The following is a 19,304-nucleotide window of genomic DNA, read 5'->3' as shown; positions in this document are numbered from 1 at the left end:
ATTTTCAGTCTCGCAGGTCGCAGCTGGGATGAGCGAGGCAAGGTTAAGAGTGAGAATAAATAGACGAATTTATTGTTAGATAGGGCTGGGGTCTCAGAAAAAAAGAGAGTATAGTATACAGAAATATTTATTCATAAGGATAGGAGATCTAAATTTAATTTTCAGTCTCGCAGCTGCGATGAGCGAGGCAAGGTTAAGGCTCGATTATTTTTTTATCCGTAAAAAAAGTGTGAAAACAAAAGTATTCTCGACTTTTAGTATTAGGTAGGAAAGTATGAACAGATAAAAGTATTCAAGGAAAAAAGTATGCGCGACAAAAGTTCGATAAATGGAAAACTATTATTTTGACTGGGTTTTGATCTGGCAATAGTTACAAAGAGAAATGAGAATTTGCGAAAACAAATGTGGCGATGGACAATTCTGATTGGTCAAGAAAGAATAAATAGACGAATTTATTGTTAGATAGGGCTGGGGTCTCAGAAAAAAGAGAGTATACAGAAATATTTATTCATAAGGATAGGATAGGAGGTCTAAATTTAATTTTCAGTCTCGCAGGTCGCAGCTGCGATGAGCGAGGCAAGGTTAAGAGTGAGAATAAATAGACGAATTTATTGTTAGATAGGGCTGGGGTCTCAGAAAAAAAAAGAGTATAGTATACAGAAATATTTATTCATAAGGATAGGAGGTCTAAATTTAATTTTCAGTCTCGCAGCTGCGATGAGCGAGGCAAGGTTAAGAGTGCGCTCGATTCTTTTTTTATCCGTAAAAAAAGTGTGAAAACAAAAGTATTCTCGACTTTTAGTATTAGGTAGGAAAGTATGAACAGATAAAAGTATTCAAGGAAAAAAGTATGCGCGACAAAAGTTCGAAAAATGGAAAATTATTATTTTGACTGGGTTTTGTAAGAGTGAGAATAAATAGACGAATTTATTGTTAGATAGGGCTGGGGTCTCAGAAAAAAAGAGAGTATACAGAAATATTTATTCATAAAGATAGGAGGTCTAAATTTAATTTTCAGTCTCGCAGCTGCAATGAGCGAGTGCGGAGTGTTGGAGTGCGCGAGATTATTAGTCCTTTGAAATGTTGCAAAATTTTGACCGAACCTTGCATTTTAGGTAGGACAAGATTTTTTTGTTTTGATGTGTAGAGTAGGTTAATGGGAGTATACAATCTAGTTTTCGGGGTTGAAAACCCCGTTTAAACTGTTTTTTAATAATATCTTGCGAACCGTTAGTCCCACAAAAAAATGTTTAAGATGGTTTTTGTAGATAATTTAGTTCTCTACAATTTTGTTTAAGGTACTTTTTTCTGTAAAATTGGAAATAAGAAAGTTGTACTTGAAAATAGATGTACATTTTCAAGAAAAAATACTTTGAAGGGCCACAACTTTTTTTCTACAACTTTTATTGAAAAAATTCTTTTGACAATTTTTAAAGATCATTTAATTTCCAACAATTTGATGTGCTCATTTTTCAGATTTCGTTTACATAAAGGTGCTGCAATGGTTCTACAACAAAAGGTAACAATTTATTTTGGTACTTTTATAACATATATTTTATTTTTTTACTTCAATACGAATGATTTCCAAGGAATATGTAAGCTGGGTCAAAGCAGGAAGAAAATCGTATAGTATAGGGGATTTCAGGTCCTGGGGGACCAGGGCAATTTTCTAAAAAATATTTTACTTTTGAAAAAAAAAATTGTTTAAAACCAACGATTATTTTATTTTTAACGATTATTCTATTTTTAATTAAACCTGTTTTATAAAATAGTTAATGAAAAAATAATTTTCAAAATCAAGACTTTGAAGAAAAATTACGAAAAAAATATTTCGAACTAATTTTGTTCGAACGATTAACCTTGAATTAATCAAAACCATCATAAATAAAAAATGTCTTGTGCACACATTAAATTCAATCTTTATCTGAGTTGAAATTTCACGAAAATATCTTATAAAGGATATTCTGTACGAATGAAACACAGTATTTAAATTCATCAACTTTAACCATTTTTCCCCCACTAAAAATGAGTTGAGATAAATACTTTGGAGCAATAAAATCTCAGTTTTTTAAATGAAAACAACACAAAATATGTAAGCAAGCAGTTGATAATAATGAAAAGAATTTTAAACCATGTTTTCTGATCCTTAAGTTTCAAGAAAATTATTTCTTCCATTTGAATATCCTTATCCAGTCACAAAAAAAAAAACAAAAAATAATGGGGTTTCTTAGTAATTTCTTAATAGATTTTTTCTTTTAATTTCTCGAAAATGACAAAACTCTTTTGCATTCGGTTTTTTTGTTTTTGTTTGAAAACACATAACAGCATTGAACTTTGAAAACTAAATTATCACTTAATTACATAACATTTTGAACAAAATTAGTTCGAAATATTTTTTTTTGTAATTTTTCTTCAAAGGCTTGATTTTGAAAATTATTTTTTCATTAACTATTTTATAAAACAGGTTTAATTAAAAATAGAATAATCGTTAAAAATAAAATAATCGTTGGTTTTAAACAATTTTTTTTTTCAAAAGTAAAATATTTTTTAGAAAATTGCCCTGGTCCTCCAGAACCTGAAATTCCCTATACTATACGATTTTCTTCCTGCTTTGACCCAGCTTACATGTTCCTTGGAAATCATTCGTATTGAAGTAAAAAAAAATAATATATATGTTATAAAAGTACCAAAATAAATTGTTACCTTTTTTGTAGAACCATTGCAGCACCTTTATGTAAACGAAATCTGCAAAATGAGCACATCAAATTGTTGGAAATTAAATGATCTTTAAAAATTGTCAAAAGAATTTTTTCAATAAAAGTTGTAGAAAAAAAGTTGTGGCCCTTCAAAGTATTTTTTCTTGAAAATGTACATCTATTTTCAAGTACAACTTTCTTATTTCCAATTTTACAGAAAAAAGTACCTTAATCAAAATTGTATTTTGTGTTTGTGGGACTAACGGTTCGCAAGATATTATTAAAAAACAGTTTAAACAGGGTTTTCAACCCCGAAAACTCGATTGTATACTCCCATTAACCTACTCTACACATCAAAACAAAAAAATCTTGTCCTACCTAAAATGCAAGGTTCGGTCAAAATTTTGCAACATTTCAAAGGACTAATAATCTCGCGCACTCCAACACTCCGCACTCGCTCATCGCAGCTGCGAGACTGAAAATTAAATTTAGACCTCCTATCCTTATGAATAAATATTTCTGTATACTCTCTTTTTTTCTGAGACCCCAGCCCAGCGATGCCAACTGAGGCATAATTATGCCTTTTAGCTAAGGCATTGAGGCTTACTTTTTGCCAAAAAGGCATACTTTTTTTCATTCTACTCTTGATTTATATTTTAAAAGTTTCTTATAATTTTTTAAATATTTTGATAAAAAAAAGACAAAACTAATATATTATATATCTTTTAAATAAAGGTTGTTCGAAATTTTATCTACAGAATTGGTTTTTAACATTTAACTCTTGTTAAGGTTTAATTTTTCGAAGAATTTTGTTCACACTAATCACTTTTACTAGAAAAGAATCTAATTTTGTTGCTGTAAAAAGGTCTAAAATAGGCTAATATTTTTTAGTAGTGACAAAAATTGGCCGCTAATTTCTTTCAATTATATGAAGCCAAGTCTTGAAATATTCCTTCCGAAGAAAATAAGTTGCCGTTACGTGACAAATAAGTTGCCTTAGTCCTGATTTTTCAATCGTCAGTTAGATTATCAGAAGAATAAATTTCAATATAAAAAATTTTTATTCCTAGGAATATTGAAAAATTGGGCCTTAATGTATAAATTAATTAAATAAGCATTTCGTTTTGTGTACTTGCACTTTTTGTATAAATAATTTTTTAAACATAAACTAAGAAATTTAAATTGAGGCATAATTTATTTGAAAAGGCATAAAAATGGGTTGGCAACGCTGCCTCAGCCCTATCTAACAATAAATTCGTCTATTTATTCTCACTCTTACAAAACCCAGTCAAAATAATAATTTTCCATTTTTCGAACTTTTGTCGCGCATACTTTTTTCCTTGAATACTTTTATCTGTTCATACTTTCCTACCTAATACTAAAAGTCGAGAATACTTTTTGTTTTCACAATTTTTTAACGGATAAAAAAAATAATCGAGCGCACTCTTAACCTTGCCTCGCTCATCGCAGCTGCGAGACTGAAAATTAAATTTAGACCTCCTATCCTATCCTTAAGAATAAATATTTCTGTATACTCTCTTTTTTCTGAGACCCCAGCCCTATCTAACAATAAATTCGTCTATTTATTCTTTCTTGACCAATCAGAATTGTCCATCGCCACATTTGTTTTCGCAAATTCTCATTTCTCTTTGTAACTATTGCCAGATCAAAACCCAGTCAAAATAATAGTTTTCCATTTTTCGAACTTTTGTCGCGCATACTTTTTTCCTTGAATACTTTTATCTGTTCATACTTTCCTACCTAATACTAAAAGTCGAGAATACTTTTGTTTTCACACTTTTTTTACGGATAAAAAAAGAATCGAGCGCACTCTTAACCTTGCCTCGCTCATCGCAGCTGCGAGACTGAAAATTAAATTTAGATCTCCTATCCTTATGAATAAATATTTCTGTATACTATACTCTCTTTTTTTCTGAGACCCCAGCTCTATCTAACAATAAATTCGTCTATTTATTCTCACTCTTAACCTTGCCTCGCTCATCGCAGCTGCGACCTGCGAGACTGAAAATTAAATTTAGACCTCCTATCCTATCCTTATGAATAAATATTTCTGTATACTCTCTTTTTTCTGAGACCCCAGCCCTATCTAACAATAAATTCGTCTATTTATTCTTTCTTTCTTTTCGCCAATTCTCATTTCTCTTTGTAACTATTGCCAGATCAAAACCCAGTCAAAATAATAGTTTTCCATTTTTCGAACTTTTGTCGCGCATACTTTTTTCCTTGAATACTTTTATCTGTTCATACTTTCCTACCTAATACTAAAAGTCGTGAATACTTTTTGTTTTCACACTTCTGTTACGGATTCCTTTTTAAATGAACCCATCCAAATAGCAGAATCCATGTGTGATCTGGGCGTCTTATGTGATAGAATGTTAAATTTTAACTCTCACATTGATCAGATAATTAACAAAGCCAACCGGTCCCTTGGTTTTATTAAACGTTGGTCTAAGGAGTTCAATAATCCATATGTTACAAAATCCCTTTACATAACATTCGTAAGACCCACTCTTGAATATGCTTCCCAAGTTTGGTCACCTTTTTACGAATATCATTCACATAGAATTGAAAACGTTCAAAGAAGATTCATTCGTTTCGCTTTACGTGCCCTTCCGTAGGAAGATAGATTCAACTTACCCCCATACCATGACCGTCTGAATCTAATTGATTTGCAACCCTTAGCCCAGCGTCGCCAAATAGCCGACATACTCTTTGCCCATCAATTGCTTACAGGAAACATTGACTCATCTTCTCTCCTACGTGAAACCAACCTAAACACAAAGTCTCCGCTCTCCGCCCTTATTTTACCTTTCCCGTCATCGAACCAATTATGGCCACTTCGAAACTATTTCCAGAATGCTAAGGCACTCGAACGAAGCAATGCCCTCCTTTGACTTCCATATAAGTAAATCGTCAATTAGAAAAAATCTCCGGAATATCCTGCTGCACTAATCATTCCCATCTTATGCCCCCGATATGAACACCTCCATCCAAACCCCCTTATTTTTTAAGCTTGGTGTTTAATGTTTAAATTTTTGTTTTTTTTTTCGTTTTTGTTGTTTTCCATAAAACAAAATTAAGGTGGGCCTTATAGTCTAAGATCCGGCCATAGGACGACCTACCCTCATCGTTATACCAGTTGAGAGTTATATTTTCTGAAAGCTAGTGTCTTAGGAAATAAATTGCACATGGGTTGCCAAGCGATATCCTGTCAAGGCATAGGGTTGCCAGGCCTTAAAGTTTATTTTTGCAAATTTTTGAAAATGCGACCCTGCTTATATGGCAAGCCTAAGAGTTATAAAAAAAATATAATGTCATAGGAAATTTAATTTAAAAATTTTAATTTTCAGGATTTTTTAAAATTTGGAGTTTGAGTAGGGTAAACAAAGGCGAATTTAGAAAAAGGGCAAAAATCTATTATCTAAACAAAACGTGATAGAAATAAAATTGAAATTGGAATCGATAGATATTATAAATATATGAAAGCCACACATACAAAAAAAAATGTAAAAAATCCACAACTCGAGATATAGTCTTTTTAAAGTCATGATACTCCAATTCGATATTTGAGAAATAATTCACCAAAAATCAGAATGAAAGATTTTTTAAATAATTTTTATGTGATAAGTTAGGAAAAATAAAATTACTTGACACGTGTCTGTCAAATTTTTAATATAACTTACCGTTTTTGCGAGGGGATTTTTTGAAAAGGTGCTTATTTTCGTATTTCAACATATTAAAGGGAAAAATCCCGTCATGGGACGACCTATCCACCTCATTATACCAGTTGAAAGCTATATTTTCCTAAGGGTAGTGTCTAAAGAAACAGTTTGCACATGGGTTGCCTAGCGATATCCTGTCAAGGCATAGGGTTGCCAGGCCTTAAAGTTTATTTTTCATTATTTTTGAATACGCCACCCTCCTTACACCCAAAGCCAAAGAGTTGTAAAAAAAATATTATGTCACAGGAAATTTAATTTGAAAATTTTAATTTTCAGGATTTTTTAAAATTTGAAGTTTGAGTAGGGTAAACAAAGGCGAATTTAGAAAAAGGGCAAAAATCTATTTTCTAAACAAAACGTGATAGAAATAAAATTGAAATTGGATTCGATAGATATTATAAAAATATAAAAGCCACACATAGAACAAAAAAATGTAAAAAATCTACAACTCGAGATATAGTCTTTTTAAAGTCATGATACTCCAATTCGATATTTTAGAAATAATTCACCAAAAATCAGAATGAAAGATTTTTTAAATAATTTTTATGTGATAAGTTAGGAAAAATAAAATTACTTGACACGTGTCTGTCAAATTTTTAATTTAACTTACCGTTTTTGCGAGGGGATTTTTTGAAAAGGTGCTTATTTTCGTATTTCAACATATTAAAGGGAAAAATCCCGTCATGGGACGACCTATCCACCTCATTATACCAGTTGAAAGCTATATTTTCCGAAGGGTAGTGTCTAAAGAAACAGTTTGCACATGGGTTGCCTAGTGATATCCTGTCAAGGCATAGGGTTGCCAGGCCTTAAAGTTTATTTTTGCAATTTTTTCAAAATGCGACCCTGCTTATATGGCAAGCCTAAGAGTTATAAAAAAAATATAATGTCATAGGAAATTTAATTTAAAAATTTTAATTTTCAGGATTTTTAGAAATTTGACATTTTAGAAGGGGAAACTGAGGTAAATTTAAAAAAAGGTCAAAAAGCTATATTCTTAACAAAGAGTGGTAGAAAAAAGATTGATACTGGAATCGATAGATATTGTTAAATTATATAAGTCACACATACAAACCAAAAATGTATAAAATCTGATACTCGAGATTTAGACGTTTAAAAGTCAAAACCGTGAAATTCGATGTTTGAGAAATAATTCACCAAAAATCAGCACGAAAGGTATTTGAAAAAATGTTTATGTTATTAGAGAGCATAAATAAAATAACTTGACACGTATCTGCCAAATTTTTGATTTGACTTAGTTTTTGGTTCCTGTGTATTTTTGAACAATTACAGATTTTTACAATTCAATTCACTGTTTCGGTGTTATTCTTCAAAAATACACAGGAACCAAAAACTAAGTCAAATCAAAAATTTGGCAGATACGTGTCAAGTTATTTTATTTATGCTCTCTAATAACATAAACATTTTTTCAAATACCTTTCGTGCTGATTTTTGGTGAATTATTTCTCAAACATCGAATTTCACGGTTTTGACTTTTAAACGTCTAAATCTCGAGTATCAGATTTTATACATTTTTGGTTTGTATGTGTGACTTATATAATTTAACAATATCTATCGATTCCAGTATCAATCTTTTTTCTACCACTCTTTGTTAAGAATATAGCTTTTTGACCTTTTTTTAAATTTACCTCAGTTTCCCCTTCTAAAATGTCAAATTTCTAAAAATCCTGAAAATTAAAATTTTTAAATTAAATTTCCTATGACATTATATTTTTTTTATAACTCTTAGGCTTGCCATATAAGCAGGGTCGCATTTTGAAAAAATTGCAAAAATAAACTTTAAGGCCTGGCAACCCTATGCCTTGACAGGATATCACTAGGCAACCCATGTGCAAACTGTTTCTTTAGACACTACCCTTCGGAAAATATAGCTTTCAACTGGTATAATGAGGTGGATAGGTCGTCCCATGACGGGATTTTTCCCTTTAATATGTTGAAATACGAAAATAAGCACCTTTTCAAAAAATCCCCTCGCAAAAACGGTAAGTTAAATTAAAAATTTGACAGACACGTGTCAAGTAATTTTATTTTTCCTAACTTATCACATAAAAATTATTTAAAAAATCTTTCATTCTGATTTTTGGTGAATTATTTCTAAAATATCGAATTGGAGTATCATGACTTTAAAAAGACTATATCTCGAGTTGTAGATTTTTTACATTTTTTTGTTCTATGTGTGGCTTTTATATTTTTATAATATCTATCGAATCCAATTTCAATTTTATTTCTATCACGTTTTGTTTAGAAAATAGATTTTTGCCCTTTTTCTAAATTCGCCTTCGTTTACCCTACTCAAACTTCAAATTTTAAAAAATCCTGAAAATTAAAATTTTCAAATTAAATTTCCTGTGACATAATATTTTTTTTACAACTCTTTGGCTTTGGGTGTAAGCAGGGTGGCGTATTCAAAAATAATGAAAAATAAACTTTAAGGCCTGGCAACCCTATGCCTTGACAGGATATCGCTAGGCAACCCATGTGCAAACTGTTTCTTTAGACACTACCCTTAGGAAAATATAGCTTTCAACTGGTATAATGAGGTGGATAGGTCGTCCCATGACGGGATTTTTCCCTTTAATATGTTGAAATACGAAAATAAGCACCTTTTCAAAAAATCCCCTCGCAAAAACGGTAAGTTATATTAAAAATTTGACAGACACGTGTCAAGTAATTTTATTTTTCCTAACTTATCACATAAAAATTATTTAAAAAATCTTTCATTCTGATTTTTGGTGAATTATTTCTCAAATATCGAATTGGAGTATCATGACTCTAAAAAGACTATATCTCGAGTTGTGGATTTTTTACATTTTTTTTTTGTATGTGTGGCTTTCATATATTTATAATATCTATCGATTCCAATTTCAATTTTATTTCTATCACGTTTTGTTTAGATAATAGATTTTTGCCCTTTTTCTAAATTCGCCTTTGTTTACCCTACTCAAACTTCAAATTTTAAAAAATCCTGAAAATTAAAATTTTTAAATTAAATTTCCTATGACATTATATTTTTTTTATAACTCTTAGGCTTGCCATATAAGCAGGGTCGCATTTTCAAAAATTTGCAAAAATAAACTTTAAGGCCTGGCAACCCTATGCCTTGACAGGATATCGCTAGGCAACCCATGTGCAATTTATTTCCTTAGACACTAGCTTTCAGAAAATATAACTCTCAACTGGTATAACGATGAGGGTAGGTCGTCCTATGGCGGGATCTCCTACTATTAGGGCCCGGTCTTAATACAATAAAAAAAAAATGTTAAATTAGTCTAAGGTGGTTTAAGTTAGTTTTTAATTAGTTTTAAGTCATAGCTTGTACTAAGCTTAAATAAATAAATAAATAAATAAATAAATTTTATTTATGGTCAAAATTAAATTAATACATAGTTAGTTAGTAAGTTAGTTAGTTAGTTTGAATGTCAATTACAAGTGAAACTTATAAGAACGTATTAATAAAAAGCATAAGAGCTTAAACTACGTATTTTTCAGTATTCAAATACAAAATTATTCACTCTTAAATAAAACAAACCTATTATTACATATCATTGATTATACCTATTATTACATATCATTGATTATGCCTAAGCTTGAAATCGCTCTATTTTGATAACGGTTGATTTTTCGGAAAAATGCATAAGGCAATATTTGTAGATAATTTTATCACGATAAATTTTTCTGTAGACCCCTATTGACCTCCGAGCAACACGTTGCGAGATATATGCGAAAAAACTGAGTTTCGTGACCTTTTGACCTCTATAACTTCTAAGAGTACGGCCACGTCCTGAGCGGCTGAGCGGCAATTGTGAGCGGCAAAACTATATTAGAACATATATGAAAATGTATGGGGGTGGCCTGAGCGGCGAATTACATTGTATTCTAAATTAATACGAATATTTTAGTTTGTGGCCTAAATTATGGTTTCTTGTGCAGAAAAATTATTGATTTAATACATAAATTTGTATTTAAAATTTAAAAAAAAAAAATAAATGGGCACCGACAGAAATCGAACCTGGGACTCGAATCTTTGTCTGTTTAAGAAGCTACAGCCTAAACGGATGTATCAATTCTATTCAAACTTGGTATGTAGCAGTTTTTGGAGATTGGGCAGATGAAAATTCTCAAAAATTCTTTTAACGGTAGAAAAAAAATTAAGTTTGGGTTTTTATCTTAGTATAAATCAAAAATAAAATTTTGAAGAAATGCATTTTTGAAAAAATTTTGAATTTTTTTTTTGTTTTGAAAAATCTAATTTTCGAAAACAGGTCATTAGATTTTTTTGAAATTATATTATATTTACTTCAATATGGCATACCAACTTTATTTTATTTACAATTATAAAATAAAAAAAAATTGACACTTATAGGAATCGAACTTGGGACTCCCGCGTGTGAGCCGAATTTTCATCGAATTTTTTGTACTTGTAGGGTTTTGAAATTGCCGCTCAGGATTGCCGCTCAGGACGTGGCCACCTGGTCGCTCAAAATTGCCGCTCAGGACGTGGCCGTAGCCTAACGCCGGCACGATGTCAATGTCGATTTTTCACATCTTCATTACAACTCCGTAACGAAGGTGTATACCAAAATTCAGCCGAATAGGAATTTTTTCACAGATTGGGGTTAAAAATGCCTAAAATTACTGGACTAATTATATAAGTAAAAAATAAATATGTTTGAAAATTGAAAGAATTTTTTTGTTTTTGTACTCAGATCTAAAAAGGCAGGGCCGATTGGGTTGCAACAGAGATCGCACTTCCCTTCCTTGTGACGATTACTTATTTAATTCAAATTTTATGGCTGAATCGAAATTTAACAGGTTTAAATGTACCCTTTCAAGTGATAGTTTAATTAAAATATTTTTGTGTTTGTTTGTAAATAAACTTTGAATGAGTATTTACAGTCCACAGAACTAAATTTATATACCTAAACCAATTTGTTTTTTATAAACTTAAACTGAAAATATTATGAAAAGAATAAGAACTAAGAGTACTAGAAAAGACATAAAACTTATTTCAACAACAAAGTACTTACCACCATGGCATTTTTCCACGCATCTTCTAATACTTTGGGATGAGTCCAAATCTAAATAGAATACATATTTAGAATTTACATTTTCGAAGAACAATAAGAAAACTTTTAAAAGTAAATGTAAAATTAAACAAACAAATTACAAAGTATACAATATGAGAATCAGGACTGGATAGCACGTTCTCGCTGTTATGTTAAAAGTTAGAAAGCTTGGAATCTAAACCCTTTGTAGGCACAATTCTTTTTTGTGACGTGAAAGGCACACGGGTGCTAATTTGGTTTTACTTTTTTATGTCGCTATAACTATTTTCGGTCTCAATATTTTAAAGGAAATATGCATATGAAATTGGTGAAGAGTTTTCCGGAGAATTCGAATATTGTATTCATAATTCCAAAAATATACAGGGTATCCCAAAAGTCAACGTCAAAATGAAACAGTTGGTGACCGTTAACAGAAAAATAATACAAAAATCGCAGCCATATATTTTGGGAGTTATGGGCATTCGAAAAAAAAGCGAAAAAATGATAACTCTGTGACGGTTTTTCATGTGCCTTGACTACAAATCTTAAGTTTTCACAATTTTTTCTTCTGCTATGGAGCCTTGAATAACCCTTCTAACAAGTGCATTCAAATTTTAACTCAGCTGCATCAGTTTTAAGGAAAATATCACTTTTTTGCCCAAATAAACTTTCTTTTTAATGTTGAATGTTGGGATTGAATAAAAGTTAAAGCGTTCTCCTTCATAGTCTCCAACACAATTACAAAATCACGCTAAATATTGACTAAGCACCATACAATTTGGAAAGGAAGAAAAAGAAATTAATAAAGTATCTACTATACTACTATACTACCTTTCACGAGAAGTTAGAAATTCATAAAATCAATAAATTCAACAACAAATACATCAAAGCATAATAACCCTTTTAAAAAAAGTTTATTTTGAATCTGCTTTGGGTACTAAGTGTTTTACGGTCGCCATTTCCGGTCAAAAGGCCGAAAGGATAGGTTTTTCTACTAATTTCATTCCTAAACCTATGCTAAAACGTAGTCTACCAACTATTATCTTAAGAGTATTATTAAAGCTTGTTTATCTTTTAAAAAATCAGCACTTGACTAATCCTAAAAATAAAAACTCAATTCTGAAAGGGTACAAAAATTAAATATAGAAAAATTACCCAATAAAAAAATGTTTTCATTTCCGTTATTTATGGAATATTCTCAAAGAAAATTGAACACACCAACTTTTAAGGGAACTTGCCGAAATATGGTAGTGCATTTTTTTTACACTACGGTTCATTGAGTTAGGGTCATAGCAAAAGAAAAAAAAAAAAACTTAAGATTTGTAGTCACGGCACATGAAAGACTGTCACAGTGTAAAGCTATGATTACACGGTCAACGAAATTGGTCAACGCGTTGACTCTCTGACGTCAAGAAAAAATCCATATTCTCTCTGTCATCTCACCATCAACGTTCACAGTGTCAATGCATAAAACATTGACTATCACACGATTGACACTATTGCGTCAATGTTGTCCTAAATTACGTTGATGCGCAGGTGTGTCAACGTGACGTTTACTTAGCAGTGTCAACGCGTTGACTCGCAAAATTTTGTTGATCACACTGTTTGACACAAAGCGGAAATATGTTTGACATTGTTGCATTGAAATGTAAATATTTCGAGATATACGCAATGCACTTTTAAGATAAAAGTCTTAAATGAATTCTGATAAGATTGTTGAACGCATACAAATTTAAAATTACTAAATTTGTGTCGAAAAATTAGAAAAAAAAATAAAAAAGTTTCGACATTTGATTTTTAAAAAATCGAAAAAAAAATCAACATGGCCACCTTCAAACTTAAAATATACAAATGGTTTTTGGTTTTTTGTCAAAAAAAAATTTGTTTGCATCCATCATGGATGCCATGGCCAACCAAAAAGTTTAAAAAACAAAAAGGTAAAATGAGAACCCCCCTCCCTCCAAAACGGTACACCATTCAAATAATCGTCCTACAAAAAATTTTCCCAATCCAACTTTCATCATATTTCTATACAAAAAACAATGTCATTCTAAAACGATGATACGGAATTAAATTCTGCCGCGTCAACGCTGGACAGGGTCATTGCGATGACACCCAGTCCTAAAACCCTGTCAACGCGTCCCAAGAGATTACACGGTCATCGAAAATAGTCAATGCGTTGACCCAAAAATGTGTGTCAACGCGAGTGTCATCGTACCCGTCAACGCAATGACAACAATTGACGATCACACAACGTGACACTCTTGGGACAGATTGTGACGTCATTTTTACGTCAGAGAGTCAACGCGTTGACCGATTTCGTTGACCATGTAATCATAGCTTAACAATTTTTTCGCTTTTTTTTCGAATGCCCATAACTGTTTTTCTTAAAACAGTCACCACCTACCCTTTCTTCCCTTTTCGTTTCGACGTTGACTTTTGGGACACATTGTATATTGCCACCATTATAAAGAAATTTTTTTGAGACGACTTTTTTGTAAAATCGTTATTTTAAAATATTTGTATGCCAAATACGCACCCTTTTGCCGACAAAGCGTTAAAACTTCAAATAAAGAATTATATAAAATTTGATTTAAAGTTACAAAAACATTTCTTTACATTATGGCACGTTGAGACTTGAGACAACTCAAAAAACACGATTTTTCAGGAGAAGTAAAACATGAAAATCATTAACATTGAAACAGTTGAATTGAGTAGCTAACCTTCTGCTCTCTAATGGCGAGTTTGGCAGATAGAGTCATGCTATTTCGTAAGAATGTAGATGTTGACCTTGCCAACACGAAACTCGACACCTTTTGAGTTGACACCGCATGAAGCACCCGCACGTGCTATAATGAAGATTTGACCTCCAAACGAAGTATGCCAATTAATTTCTGATTATTATTAATCGACACATAACAACAGAGTTTCAATAAAATTCATTGGTCCGTTTTCAAAAAAAAATATTTTTTTTTAAATCAAAAACTAATTTTGTTGAAATTTTTTCTTAATTTTGATATTAAAGTTACTTAAACATTTTTTGCACAAAAATATACATTTAAATCGGCCTTTTTATTTACGAGAAAGTCAGACACCAAGAAAACGGTTCTATGTCAAGTGCCGTTAATTATGGCCCAAAAAATATTTGTTATATAAAAAGTACTACCTTTAAATCAAAATCGTTAAGCAGTTTGGTTTAAAAATACTGAGATCATTAAACCAATAAAATAATTAATTGTTAAAAAACAATATTTTCGAAATACCTTTCTTAGGCAAGTGTAATCAGGAATTAAACTTTTTCCCCTTGAGTCTTCTCGCTTTGATATTGCGTCTAAAACATACTCGTAGAGGGAGTTCTAAATATAAAAAAAAAACAATGTTTTATTGCTGTAAGATTAAAAATTTTAGTGTAACTTACTTGTACATCGGTCATTGGAATAAATAACACGTATTCAAATTTTTGTGGTAAAAATGACTGCAGGAGCTCAGCTTCTTTTCTCTATATTATTTTTTTTGTTTAGATTTTAAAATTGTTTAATAATAGCTTTTATAAGGAAATTTTACTTTAAAAATCTTACTTGCACGAATTTTGACAATTTCTTATGCAATACAAATGATCTTTGCTTCATGACTTTGATGTCCCGTTTGCTGGAATCTTTATGCTGGCCATTTTTTATTGGATTTGCATATAAGTTAGCGAATTCTTTTTCTGTTCCCAGTATCAAAGGTTTAATAAAATTGACCATGGCATAATCTTTATCAAAGTAAAAAAAATGTGAGTTTCTCTAAATTTGTTAATAAAAAACTTTACATTCTTTGAGATTGTTTTGAATGGGTGTTCCGGTTAGTATAATCCTTTTTGGTGTTATAATTTCAGCAGCTGCTAGACTTATACCTGATTTTCGATTCTTGATTATATGGCCTTCATCACATACCACCAAATCAGCACCTAAAACAATTAAGTATAAATATATGTATATTTGAATAAAAACAAAATATTAACTATTACCTGGCTTTAGGAGGTATTTATGTATATTTTCTCGAATATCTTCTACTCTCATATTGGATCTCGCTTTAGTTTTACTTGTATTATAAAACACAAGAGATCGAAATGCTTCGTAACCCATAATTAAGCATCCTGATTTTTGAGATGTAGCAGCCCATTTTCGGAGAACATTAATTTTGTCATAGATATCTCTATAAATATATAAAAAAAAAACATTTTTAAAAGATACTAATTGATAATTATTAAGTTCTACGGTTGTCCAAAAGCGAACTTCATGTGTACATATACAGGGTGTCCGGTAAAAAATGGATAAGCCTGAAATGGCTGATGGCTAAACTTATGATATGACTGTACTAAAACCAAACAGACAAAATTTCTATGGCAACCAGTTTAGAAAATATTAGCTTTTTTTCGTTCAGTATATTTTAAATTTCATCATCTTACGTTTTCGTTCACCACAACCACGAATGAATGAATTTTTTTAATTTCTTTCGATAGAAATTTTTTCTATTTGGTTTTAGTACAGTCATAACTTAAGCTATCAGCCATTTCAGGTTTATCCATTTTTTACCGGACACCCTGTATACAGCTCTGTGAAAAATAATAGCACCATGTAGCATTTTTACCTTTTTACAAATTGCGGTCTTCTCTATTGATTATAACACAACGCAATAATTTTAATTGCATTCAGTAGCATAATGAACAAAGAAATTTTAGGCCAGAAAGTTTAAGCCAAAATACACTTTTAAGCACGACACACATAGGAGTATTTGCAGTAAAAACCTGGTCATAAGTCGATTTTCTGAAAATCAAAATTGACACCAAAAAGTTTGGCAAAGTGGGTGCAAAATAAACCTGTGTCAATCTGCTGCACTCATTTTATTGTTTTTCGATCGTGTCTTGTTAAAAAATGAGTTCAAAGTTAACTGTTACATCTACCTCATTTTTATTTGAATTCAAAGTATTTTGGTAAGTGTTATTCTATATGCGATATCGAAGTGTTGTGATAGAAATCTAAAAAAATTTAAATGGAGAATTCTTCTTCAGTTATTTATTAACGATATTAAAAAAGTTTTGAAAATGTTAGATGGTTTTTTCTATTTTAATTCGGGTTTAGAACTAGTATCTAAAAACTTGATATTTTTGGTAAGTTATTATTTGAACTTTAATGATTTTGTTTTAGTATACCCCGTTATTCTGCGATGAATTGAAACTTATGAGTTAGTTTATATATTCTTTAATAAAATGCAACAAAAATTGGGTGCTCTTAGGTGCTCTTTAGAGAATCGAGGGTCAATTAGTTTTTCACTTTCTGATAGAAAATACTCCTTATTTTATGCAACGTTTTTTATTTTAAAATTAAATTTACTGATGTTATTAGTATATTTTATTTTGGGTGATCTTAATTAAGGTTGGGGAAGAGAGAAAAAAAACTGAGAATTGCGTATTAGGGATGAGGAAAAAATTTTGAGAAAAACAATGTCGACAGGCGGGGTACAGGCCATTATCAATTTTTTTAGTTTTTGGTAAAAAAATAAAAATAACAAAAACTAGGTTTATATTGTATTTTCTTGTAGGAATACTCATTTTAAACAGAAATAATAACAAAATCCACGAAAAATAATTATGGCCAGGTTTTTGATGACAATACTCCTATGTGCGACGGCGGCGCAAAAATAACACATGGGGATGCTTTCCATATAGTGGTACTGGTCTCTAATTTTTGAGCTAACCCATGATGAAGGTTCAAATTTATGTTGATAATATGAGGGAAGTACGCTGAATGGAATATGCCTCTCAAGTGGGTCCTGCGGCAGGATAAAGAGCTTGAGAAAATTAGCAAAAGATTTTTTCGCTTGAAAAAGGGTTCAGGTTATGGAATGTCCGGCTGAGTCAACAGACCTGAACCCCATCGTTAATCTTTGGACAGATGTAAAAAAAGCTGTATTTGAAGCCAAGCCGAAAAACACGCTGTAATTATGGGAAGCTGTGCAGGCTGCATGGAGAAATATTCCACTTCAGCGGTGTCAACCATTAGTGGACTCTATGCCATGGCGTTGCACCACTGCACTTATAAATAAAGGTTATAAGACCAGATATTAATCAATTGATATCGTTCCAAAACAAAAACTTATTTATTTTACCAAGAAATTTTTTTTTTTTTAAGAATTTCGAATCCTGGTGCTATTATTTTTCACACCAAAAAAGTGGTATTTTTTTATTTTGATGAGCATAGCTTATTTAATTTTAATTATAAAGGATAAGTGCTTACGTTTCTTGATTACTCTTAATTCACTTATGTTATTAAAATGTAACATAAAATTCTAATTATTCTTTGTTCAAAAAATCTTTCATTTAAAACTACAATAAGTGGGTGGTGCTATTTTTTTCACAGAGCTGTACATAAGCAAACTGTCCGAATTCAAATGGCTACTTCATTTTAGTTAGACTAATGAAAAATAAGATTGCTGTCAAACTCTTGAAAGTAGGCTATTTTTTGGTACATTTTCGAAAGGTTTTTGGGTGCTGAACTCGAGCCCGAAGTCAAAAATTTTCTATCACCTCAAATTTTCGAGATATTCTCGTTATAAAATCTCAATAATCGACTTTTTGCTACTTTTTAAGCATTTCTTTAGCTTACAATGGTTTTGTTTCAGGAACAAAACAATACTACAAGTTTTGGGTGTACAGAACCCGAATCCGAAATCAAAATTTTTCTATCAGCTTGCGTTTTTGAGATATTTTCGTTATAAGATCTCAATCATCGAATTTTTGCTACTTTTTAAGCTAAAGTGGTTTTTAGCTTACAGTGGTGTTGTTTCAGGAACAAAACAATATTTTGCTATATGAACTCGAATCCGAAATAAGAATTTTTCTATTAGCTCGCGTGTTCGAGATATTTCCATAAAATCTAAATAAGGGTAATTCCATGAAAAAGTGGACACGAATTTTGAACAAATTATGCAGTCTTTTTTACTTTTTTTATTAGCAAATTACTATTTACAAACGGCAACTCTTTATGCAAGTTGCAAGAAAAGATTCTTTGTTGTATTCCCTTATGGATAGACATAAAATTCAGGGAGTTTAATAATCTTAAAGCATTTTTATAGCATAAGCTTGCCAAACAACAGAAGAATTTCACATGAAAATGACGGAAAAACAAGCAAACTGAAAATATGATGAGTCTAATAGTGACGATGACAATATCCCCCCGTGAGTGCTTAAATAAGTTAACATTTAAGCAAGCTTCGTTACACACTATTCGATTAAAAAAAACTTGAGTGAAAATGCATCTTTTCTTTACTTTTGGAACCACAAATCGCAGGTAACATGAGTTACCAAAATAATGTAACGTGAGTTACCAAATATTTTAAAATTTTTCCTCGAAATATTGAAAAAATGTTTGGTTTTGTCACTCATATTAAAAGCTTGTAATTTTGTTTGTATGCAATCTCCATTGAAAACAAATTGAGATTCTTAATTTCACATAAAATCTTCATACTGTCGGACTCTTAAAATTCGTGTCCGATTTTTGTAACGTGAGTTACCATCAAACTTTTATTTTTCCCAAGCAAATGTTAAAAATAAAGACAATTTTTTTAGTTAATTATGAAAGTAATAGTTATACTCCATTCATGGATAGTAATTTCGTATCAATTTACATTAAAATTGAAAAAAAAAAAAATTATTTATGTGTTGGAAATTTTTGTGAATGTAACGTGAGTTACCATGGAATTGCCCATAAGCAGTTTTTGCTACTTTTAAGAAACGATGGTTTTTAGCGTACAGTCGT

General features: G+C 31.0%; 1 protein-coding gene across 1 annotated transcript in view; it reads right to left on the bottom strand.

The window, feature by feature from the left end:
- Positions 1–19,304, bottom strand: part of LOC129921225 (transcriptional regulator ATRX homolog) — a 216,991-nt gene that overhangs the window by 137,720 nt on the left and 59,967 nt on the right. The window contains exons 6-11 of the mRNA XM_056002956.1: positions 15,515–15,702; positions 15,317–15,454; positions 15,084–15,259; positions 14,924–15,004; positions 14,769–14,861; positions 11,488–11,538 (exon numbers count right to left, since the gene is read on the bottom strand). Of these exons, the coding sequence (XP_055858931.1) occupies positions 11,488–11,538; positions 14,769–14,861; positions 14,924–15,004; positions 15,084–15,259; positions 15,317–15,454; positions 15,515–15,702 (727 nt within the window). The remainder of the gene's footprint in view (positions 1–11,487; positions 11,539–14,768; positions 14,862–14,923; positions 15,005–15,083; positions 15,260–15,316; positions 15,455–15,514; positions 15,703–19,304) is intronic.

Source organism: Episyrphus balteatus, chromosome 1 (assembly GCF_945859705.1).
Source record: "Episyrphus balteatus chromosome 1, idEpiBalt1.1, whole genome shotgun sequence".
In the NCBI taxonomy this organism is placed as follows: Eukaryota; Metazoa; Arthropoda; class Insecta; order Diptera; family Syrphidae; genus Episyrphus; species Episyrphus balteatus.
The sequence above is the reverse complement of the archived record's forward strand: the minus strand, read 5'-3'. Positions and strand labels throughout refer to the sequence as shown.